Here is a 10,278-nt window from a genome sequence, read left to right as displayed (position 1 = left end):
ATCAATTCTTTATGTGCCTTGGAAAGTCTTACTAAAGGAATTTGTTACAAAGATTTTCCCCCAGTGATTTGTTTCACTTTTAATTTTCACTGTATTGCTTGTCAACTCTGGGAAGGAAAGAAGGGAGGAAGAGAACATGAATCCTGTAACCATGGGAAAATATTTTAAAATAAATAAATAAAATCTTTTACTGTATTAGATTCATCTGTGTAAAAACTTTAAATTTTATGCTATCAAGGTAATATGCATTTTCTGTATCAACATGGCAACTTTTATCTAAGACTAACTTTTCTCTTACCTCTACGGATGGTCACGTCATCAAATGGATTAAAGTTGTCCGCATCTTTTTTTATTTCATCAGCACTGTCTGTTACCTGGACCACATAATGAGCAGGTTGGTACGCCATTCACCTTAATTGAGCATTAAATAAGAATTGTTGACAGTGCCCATGCAATTTTCCCGGTTTCCAATCTTAATATATTCTCTCACTGTTTTTAGATCTAGGTGCCCTTAACCATTGTCTCATGTGCTACTGCAGGGCTTTCCATACAGAAGGTGCTCTAAGAGCACAGATCTACAGAAGGGGCCAATGATCCCTTGAAAGCAGGGCTCATGTAATTGGGGGACATAGTCATAGTCTTAGTCACCAAAAGTCTGTGTTTTTTTTTTTGTTTTGTTTTTTCTATGTAGGAAGCTCCTACTGTGGGTCTTCCCTCCACTAGTGCTGCTCTCACTTAGGGGATAACACAATAAATCAGGCCTATGGAAGTATGTCAGGCATGGCTTGGGATAGAAGAAAGAACAGAGAGGCTAGAGTCAAAAGACTTGATAATAACAGTAACAATAGCATTGATATAGTGCTTTAAGGTTTACAAAGTACTTTATGTGTTATCTTGTTTTGTCCATGCACCCACCCTGATAGGAAGGTGCTGTCATTATCCCCACTGTAGAGAAAAGGAGGTTATGGGACTTAGTAGGGTCAGACTGTTTCTGAGGCAGGACCTGCACTTGGGCATCCTGATTCCAAGTGCATTACTTTATCCCCTGTACCACTGAAGCTTCAGTCCTGCCTCTAACACTTACCTATATAGCCTTGGGCAAGTCACTTAACTTCCTGGGATCTCAGTTTCCTTTTCTGTAAAAGGAGGGGAATAGACCCTCATAAGATCCATTCTAGCCCTAGACACAGGATCTTAGGATTTTGCCATGGTCATGCAGATAAAAACTCTCAGAGGGAGATTTGAAATCAGGTATTCCTGGCTCCATTCTTTATATCAGACCATATTGCCTCTCTAAATGAATCAATAAACCTTTATTAAACACCTACTATGCACCAGGCATTGTGCTAAGCATTGGAATTAAAAATAAAGGCAAAAGACAGACTGTGCCTTCAAAGAACTCCAATAGAACTGGAGAGACAAAATGCAAACAACTATGGACAAACAAGATAGAAACCTCATAGAGGGCCTTAACATTCCTGATAAAGACAGACACATAATGAGGATAAAACTTTGTTTGAAAATAAGGACCAATCCACTCGGTGTTATTGCCAAATATACTTAGATAATCTGATGTATCTGTAATCTCATGAGTGTGGTCTTCATTGAGGGTCCTCCAGGCATTATCAATTTGTTTATAGATGAGATGGTAAGGAGAGCATATGTATTTCATTTGATTCTTTAAAAAAACCTAAGGCAATTTTTTTTTAGCTAGATTTGTGATTTAATAGAAAACTTATAGGAATGGCATCTCTGGGAGGAATTTTCTCTACCAGGGCAGTCTGGCTCTAGAACACAGAGGACCAGGGTGATAGAACAGAGAATGTCCTGATATTAGCGCCAGGAGGACAAGGGTTGTCCTTGAGAGACAACACTCTCAATGTTCCAGAAAACTTTCTAAGATGGGGAGAGGGTCTTAACTTGGTGCCCAAGAATTTGCTTTTTTATTGTTTTAACATTTTGATAACTGTATTTCAACATAATTGGCTTCCTTTTTAATCTTATGTATTTTATACATTTAAAAACATCATTCTGTAAAGGGCTCCATAGTCTACCAAAAACCTGCTGCTAGGAGTCAAGATGGAAGAATGGAGGAAGCATATTTTCATAGCTTGCCTGGCACACCTCCACACAGTAACCGACAAAATACAGTAGTATGAATTCTGCTCAGGAAGGCTGGGAGAAAGTTGAAGTGAGTCATTTTTCTAGCCCAGGACAGCTTAGGGAGAATGACAGAGAGATCTGTGGACAAGGGGCAAGGAGGACTGTCTAGTGGTGTATATGGAGGCAGCTGTGGGGAGCATCCTGGAGCTCAAGAAGAGAAAGAAGGGCAAGGCTGAGACAAAGCACCACAGCAGAAAAAGATCTCAAGGGATTCTTCATCTAGTACTGGGTATAGGAAAAGGTATCATTCAGCAGCTCTATCATCCATTATCCAGCTCTAGGTCACAGACCCAGGGCTAAAATAGTTTTTATTAAAGTAAAATACATTAATATTATATATAATAAAATATATAAAAATAAAATATATAATTTTTTCTGGTGGAATAACCAGGAGAGAAGTTCCAGACCAAAGGGAAGTCAACATTTTAATCACTGTGATCCTGTAATATCTTCACCAAACTAACAGTGAGTCCAGTAATTGTCTACTGACACTCAACAATGCATAAGCCAACTGACCTAAACCTGGTCAGGAACTGACATAGCTCAGACCAAGTAAACAGATCCTCAAATCACATCACTTCGGGAACATGGAAAATTTGCAGCCTTTCAGACTGAGAGGTATAAAAGAAGTAAAAGAATGTAAACAGGCAGAAAATAGGGCTGGACATCCTCCCCAGAAATGATCAGATCTCAACACTAACAAAATGTCCAAAGTCAAAAAGCTAGCTGGAAGAGAATGAGCAAACAAACAAGAACCTGATCATAAAGAGCAACTATAGTGCCAGGAAAGCTCAAGACATAAACACAAAACAAGAGAATGACTTGAAAATGAGAATTTTCAGAAGAGAATACCAATGAGAATTCCCAGAAGAGGTAAAGAGTCTTCTTAAAAAGAGCAGAAAAGAAAAGAAAAGGTTTTAAAAACTAGATGAGAGCTATGGCAGAAAGCTATAAAAAGAGAATTAATAACTTGGTGATAGATATAAAACCAAGTAACTCCTTGAAAGTAACAATTGGCCAACTGCAAGTTAATTACTCCATGAAATATCAAAGTCAAAAGTCTGAAAAAATAGGGGGCAGATGGATGACTCAGTGGATTGAGAGCCAGGCCTAGAGACAGAAGGTCCTAGGTTCAAATCTGGCCTCAGACATTTTCTAGCTATGTGACCCTGGGCAACTCACTTAACCCCCATTGCCTAGACCTGTAACAAAAAAAAAAATTTAATATAGAAGGATATATATAAAAGATATTAGGGTTTAAAAAAATTTTTTTAAGTCTGAAAAAATAAAAGAATACATGAAATATTTCATAGGAAAAACAACTGACCTGGAAACAAATCAAGGAGAGATAAATTGAGAATCACTAAGCTATCTGAGAGCCAAGAACAAAAAAGGGATTAGGCGTCATACATATTTCAAGAAATTATAAAAGAAAACTTCCCAGGGGGAAGCTAGGTGGCTCAATGGATAAAGAGCCAGGCCAAGAGAGAGGAAGGTTCAAATCTGGTCTCAGACACTTCCTAGCTATGTGACCCTGGGTAAGTCATTTAACCTCCATTGCCCAGCCCTTACCGCTCTTGTGCCTTGGAATCGATAAACAAAATTAATTCTAACACAGAAGGTAAAGGTTAAAAAAAAAGAAAATTACCCATCTCTTTTAGAATCAGAGGACAAAGTAACAATAATAATAGCTAATATTCATATATTATTTACTATGTGCCAAACTGTGCTAAATGCTTGATAATTATTCTATCATTTTATCCTAACAACAACCATGGAGGTAGATGCTATTATTATCCCCGTTTTATAGGTGAGGAATATGAACCAAAAGAAATTAAGTGACTTGCCAAGTCATTACCCAGTCAATAACCTACCCAGCAAGTATAATCATACAAAGAGAAAAAAAATGGATCTTTAATGAAGACTCCAAGAATGTTGGTCTGCTCTTGTGTTGAGACACAAGCCTCAAATCTCTGATTTTCAGATCTACCTATCCTACCCTAACCTCTCTGTTGTCCTCTAATCTTGTACCCCCAAATACCTTTCACACATCTCAAAATGGATGTCCAGGAAACATCTTAAATTTAATACATTCAAAACAAAATCCATTTTATCTTTCCCCCTAAACCTTCTCCTCTCCTACCTTCTCTGTGACTGTAAAGGGTAACACCATCTACCCAGTTCCTCAGGCTCACAACCAAGAGTCATCCCGAATTCCTCACTCTCTCTCTCACACCTCATGTCTAAGCTATTGCCAAGGTCTGCCCATCTCACCTGTGCAACATCTCTCAAATATACCACCTTCTCGCCTCTGGCACAGCCACCACCATCATGCAGGCTCTCATCACTTCTGCCTCCATTACTACTATAGTCTGCCAATTGGGTCTGCCTGCCTCCAATCTCTCCCCACTTTGATCTATCCTTTATTCAGACATCAAAGTGATTTTTCTAACCTGCAGGTTGGGTCATGTCACCTCCCTACTTGATAAACTCCAGTGGCTTCCTTTTGCCTCCAGGATCAAATAAAAAATGTTCTGTTTGGCATTCAAAGCCCTTTATAATCCTCTCCCCCTACCTTTCCAGTCTTCTTACACCTTACTCCCTATCACATATTCTTCCATGCAGTGACACTGGCCTTCTGATTGTTCCATGAACAAGATACTCCATCTTTCAGTTCTGGGCATTCTCTCTGGCTGGCTGCCATGCCTGGATCATCCCCATCCACTGATGTCTTGAGCTTCCTTTAAGTCACAACTAAAATCCCACCTTCTCTCTTAATTCTAATGCTTTTCCTCTCTTATCACCTATCTATCTTCTATACAGCTTATTTGTACTTCTTTATGTGTTTTTTGTCTCTTCCATTAGATTGTTAACTCCTTGAAGGCAGAGACTATCTTTTGTCTTTTTGGTATCCACAAAGTTTAGCCCAGTACCTGGCACACAGTAGGCCCTTAGTAAATGTTTATTTACTGAATCAGATCATGTTCCCTTTCCCCCATTCAATAAACTTCAGCACCTCTCTGTTTCCATCAAATTTACTTGTCAAAAATAAAATCCTTGGATTGGTTTTTAAAGTCCCTTATAATCTGGATCCCTCCTACTGTTAGGGTAGAAATATCTCCTGAGTTTGTGTTGTGGGGTTACTATTGCCAGATACATATTTACAATGCAGAAATTATAGATATAAGAAAACCAGGTTTTATTATTATGTTCAAGCATAGGCTGAGGCCTCAAAGTAGTCTTTTTTCCTTTCAGTTATGTGGGGAGCAAAAACATCTCTTTTGCTAAAACCAGGAGGTATGCTATACACTCAAAATAACAATAAACAGTACTCAATTAACAATATAAAGGATTTGTGTTTGCCTAGAAATAATCAGAAAAAAAATTTCTTTAAATTTAGTCCAATATAGAAGTAGTTGAATTCAATATTATTGAGTGAAACCACAGGGAGCTCATGCCTTAATCACAAGGGTGGCTGGCTCTTTCCTGGATTTGCAGGTCCTGGTTCTGAAAAGAGGAGTTTAGGAGATGAGAGATCAATGGTGGCTTCAGCCACAAAGTTCTAGAAATGACAGTTGGTAGACAGTTGGAGGGAGCTCAGGAATGGCCCACACCAAAGCCCCTTGGCTCTCTTAAATTCCATATTTTTTGAGTTAGTCTAATGTTCTATCTAGATGGCTAAGACCTTTTTGAATTTTCATTGTCATTTAGGGCGCTAGCCTTCCACCTTTTTGTCATTTGAAAGTTTGATACATATACCATTTTTGTGTTTAGCAGGTTATGGAGTAGAAAAATAAACAACCTCAGGCCAAACATAGATCCCTGGGGCCCTCTACTAGAGACCCCCTTCCCAGATGACCTCAAACCAGTAAGGAATACAAGCAGGGTACAGCCATTCAACTTGTCCCACTCTATATACTATTGTCTAATTCACATCTCTCCATTTTGCCCACAAGAAAATGAGTTTTTAGCAAATAGGCAAACTATATCTACAGCATCCCTCTGATCTACTAGTCCCATCCTTGTCAAAAAATAGGAAGTCTGCTTAGTCTGTGATGACCTGTTCTTGATGAAGTCAGGAGAAGAAAGAATTTCTTTTAAACCCTTACCTTTGGTCTTAGAATTGATACTAAGTATTAGAAGAGGAGTAAGGGCTAGGAAATTGGGGTTAAGTGACTTGCTCAGTGTCACATAGCTAGGAAATGCCTGAGGCCACATTTAAATCCAAGACCTCTTGTCTTCAGGCCTTGATGCTCCATCCACTGAGCGATCTAGCTGCTACAGAAAGACTTTTTTATGGAGGAGAATTATACTGTCAATCTATTGGGCCTGGAGCACAGAAGGCATTTGAAATGACATATCAGTTATATTCTACTTAACAGTTCTTGAACTGGCTTTGGCTTGGACCTTGTGGCCTATCAATCATCAATTAGTAACATGTATTATGTATTTATTATGTGCCAGGCCCTGTGCTAAGCACTGGGGATATAAAAAGAGGCAAAAGGCAATTCCTACCCTCAAGGAGCTTACAATTTTGTTCTAAGTCAAGGATTTTTTTAAAAAATATTTTTCCCCAACTATACATAAAAATAATTTTTAACATTCTTTTTTAATTTTAAGCTAAAAATTCTCTCCTTTCCATTCTACCCCCCTCAATCCTTTCCACCCCTCCTCATTTCCTAAAATGGTAATGTGATCTGATAAATATTTTACATATTTGCAATCATGTAAAACATTTTCCCACATTAGTAATCTTGTGGAGATCTCAAAAAAAAAAGGAAGAAAGAAAGTGAAATAGAGTATGTTTTATAGACCCAAAAAGCACATTCAATGTTCCTTAAAGGGAGGTTCCTTTACAGGGAGGTTCAATTTGAAGTGGCTCTTGAAGGATAATCTTTTTGTATTATGGACTCTTTAAGCAATCTGATGAAGCCTATGGACCCCTCCGAGGAACAATATTTTATAATGCATAAAATCCATGAAATTACAAAGGAAATCAAATATATTAGAATACAATTATCAAAAAAATTAAAAACAAATTCAAGTATCCCAAGTTAAGAATCCCTGATCTAGAACAATTTCCTGCCTTACCTCTCATCTTTGAAATACTTTACCTCCCTTTCTCCAGTCTGAAAAACTCCTAATTAACCGGTGAGTACAGTTATCATAAAGTGAGATGAAGATGGCTGAATGGTACCTCTATAAATAGTCTCTACTCACCCACACATGGACAAGAGAAATTAAAGCCAAAAAGAAGACAAGGGGTCACTAAAGCAACACTCTTACTCACCTCTATATGGAAGCTCTACATTAAATTCTTGTTAAGGATAGTTGGAGTACAAATGATGATGCATTCGAGATAGCAGCCTTGGGAATCCTGTATGGTTCATATGATTCACCAATTGTTCTCTTGTTAATTAAACCTACACAAAATTTATTCAGAAGCATAGAGTGAAATGAGTACTCCAGGGACCTTAAAAAAGCCAGAGCCCATTTCTGGGCCTCTGTTTCCTCATCTTATGAACTCATGTTGTTCAACTTCATCTGGATCCTAAATGCAAGAAGGAAACTATTTTATTCTTCCCTAATTGATTTCTTACCTCATTATCCACAAGTTTTCCCAAACTTTCCCTCTCTCAAATCTTCCACACCTATATCATCCCTCCTCTCTCTCTCAGCTGAGGAGCTCCCCTTTTTCTTTACTGAGAAAAGAGGCCAGTCAACATGAGGGTCTCCTTCCTTTCTCTTTATCACAAAACTCCCTTGATATCATCCTCACTCTGATGGGGGGATCCACAGAATCTGGTGTGGTAGCCCTTCTCCTTGGCAAGACCAATTCCTCTATATATGTACTTACCCATTCCTTCTCTATTCTCCAGGAGATTACAATCTAAATTGTGCCTCCCCCTTCAACCTCTCCCGGTCAACTAATTCCTCTCCTACTGCCTTCAACATGCCCAAGTCTCTCTCCTACTTAAAAAAATAAATAACTATCATTGGACTACACCTTAACCATGGGCTTATAAGCCTATATTTCTCCCCTCCTTTCCCTGACAAATTTCTTGAAAAAGCTGTCTACTCTCTACCTCCATTTCCTTCTTTCATTCACTCCTGAACCTCTTGTAATCTGGCTTCTGGCCTCATCACTTCACCTAAACTTTTCTATCCAAAGTTATCAATACCTCTGGATAGACAAATCTGAGAGGCTTTTCTAAGACCTCATTCCTCTTCACTTCCCTACTGCATTTGACACTGTTGATCACCTTCTCCTCCTAAATGCAGAAACTGAGACAGAAATAACTGACTTTGTGACACTATTTTTTGATACCTTTCTTTCCTGGTACTCCAGCTCCTTCTCAGTCTCCTTTGCAGCCTCATCCAGATATACCCTCTAAATTCTCTAAAGGTTCTCTCCTGATCTGTCTACTCCCCTCTCTCCTCTCACTGTCTTAATGATCTCATCAACTTCTGTATATTTAATAATCATCTCTATGCTAATAGTAGGTCTATATCAAGCCCAAGTCTCTCCCTTGATCTTCAGTCTCATATCATCAGCTGCATATTAGGTATTTCAAACTGGATGTCCCAGAGACAAACTCAACATGTTCAAACCCAGAATTCCCCCCAAATCCATTTCTCTTTCAAACTTTCTTATTTCTGTGGAAGTTACATTATTCTTAGTTTCCCAGGTAAGTGATCTCAGTATGATTCCAAGATCCTTACTCTCCCTCACCCCACAAATTCAAGCAGTCACCACATTCTTGCTATTTTTATCTTCACATCTCTCATAGCCACTCTTTTTCTCTATGCATACTGCTATCTATCCCCTTAATCCTGGTCTTTATCACCACTTACCTGGAGTAGATTTAATCGGTCAATTCCAGTGACTTCCTATGACCTCTAGGATAAAAATTTACTCCTCTACTGAGCTTTTTAAGCTCTTCCTTGACAAATTGGTTTCAACCTACTATTTTCCAGCCTAATTGGTCATTAAACCCTCTTCTGTACTCCACCTAATCTGTTCCTCATGCATGACTCTCCACCTCTTATTTCCCATGCCTTTGCATTGTCTGTCCTCCATTCCTGAAATGGATTCCTTCTTTACCTCTACTTTAAGAAAATGTTGAAGACACACCATAAAGGGGCATCTATGTAGCTCAGTGGATAGAGAGCCAGGCCTGGAGATGGGAGATCTGGGTTTAAAGGTGCCTTGTTGCCTAGCCCTTACCACTCTTGTGCCTTGGAACCAATCACTGACTCTAAGATGGAAAGTAAGGTTAAAAAAAAAAAAAAAGATACACCTCAAGCACCAATTTCTCCATGGAAACTTTCCTGAGTCCTCCCTCTCAAACTACCTTGTATTTATTCCATATTCTGGAAAAACTAGCCCATGTCCTTGTTTTCTCCCTGTGAGGAAGAGATTGTATGGTTTGCTGTATTTCTATCCTTAGTACCTAGCATAGTTCCGAGAAGATGCTTAATAAAAACGTTCAATTGACTCATTGATTGTTTTAAAAATAGAGGTCACTGGAATAGAAAATAGTAATAGTAACAGTAAGTGCTCCCTCATTCACGCATAGCTGGAAGACACTTTACAGTCCTGGTTCAACCCCTTCCTTGAACGGAGAAGGAAACTGAGGCTCAGGTTGGCTTATGGACTTGTTGGTGGTCCTAGGGGGCAAGAAGAAGTCGGCAGGGACCTGGGACCTGTTAGAAATGTAGGTTTTCCATTCATTCATTCATTCCTCATACCTAGAAGAGGGGCTGGCACCGCCCTCGCGGCCCATCCAGGCGGAAGCCCTGTCCAAGGTGCTAACAGGTAACTGGCCGGGCTGAGAGAAGGATGCTCAGGCACCAGGGCCTGTGCTCCCCTTCCCAGACCCTTCCCGGGTCCTTCCCCAGCCCCGCCCCCGCTGACCAGCCCGAAGGCGTGGCCAGACGGCTCGGGAAGACGCAGCAGCAGAGTGAGTCTTCCCGCCGGCAGGGGGCCCTCAGCCGCGCCCGCCGCCCCGGAACGCCCGCCCGCCCGGGCTCCTCCGCTCCTTGCCCGCTTCCTCCCGGCCGCGCGGGGGGGGGGGGCGGCGGCGGAGGTGGCAGCGGTGGCGGGCGCGTCGG

At 40.1% G+C, this 10,278-nt stretch overlaps 1 protein-coding gene across 1 annotated transcript in view; it reads left to right on the top strand.

Annotated features, from left to right (window-relative positions):
* The first annotated feature begins 10,006 nt into the window (after positions 1-10,006).
* GATAD1 (GATA zinc finger domain containing 1) overlaps positions 10,007-10,278 on the top strand; it is a 10,785-nt gene continuing 10,513 nt past the window's right edge. The window contains exon 1 of the mRNA XM_044678910.1: positions 10,007-10,262. Within this exon, the coding sequence (XP_044534845.1) occupies positions 10,007-10,262 (256 nt within the window). The remainder of the gene's footprint in view (positions 10,263-10,278) is intronic.

This window comes from Gracilinanus agilis, chromosome 5 (assembly GCF_016433145.1).
Source record: "Gracilinanus agilis isolate LMUSP501 chromosome 5, AgileGrace, whole genome shotgun sequence".
In the NCBI taxonomy this organism is placed as follows: domain Eukaryota; kingdom Metazoa; phylum Chordata; class Mammalia; order Didelphimorphia; family Didelphidae; genus Gracilinanus; species Gracilinanus agilis.
This window is presented reverse-complemented; position numbering and strand designations above follow the sequence as displayed.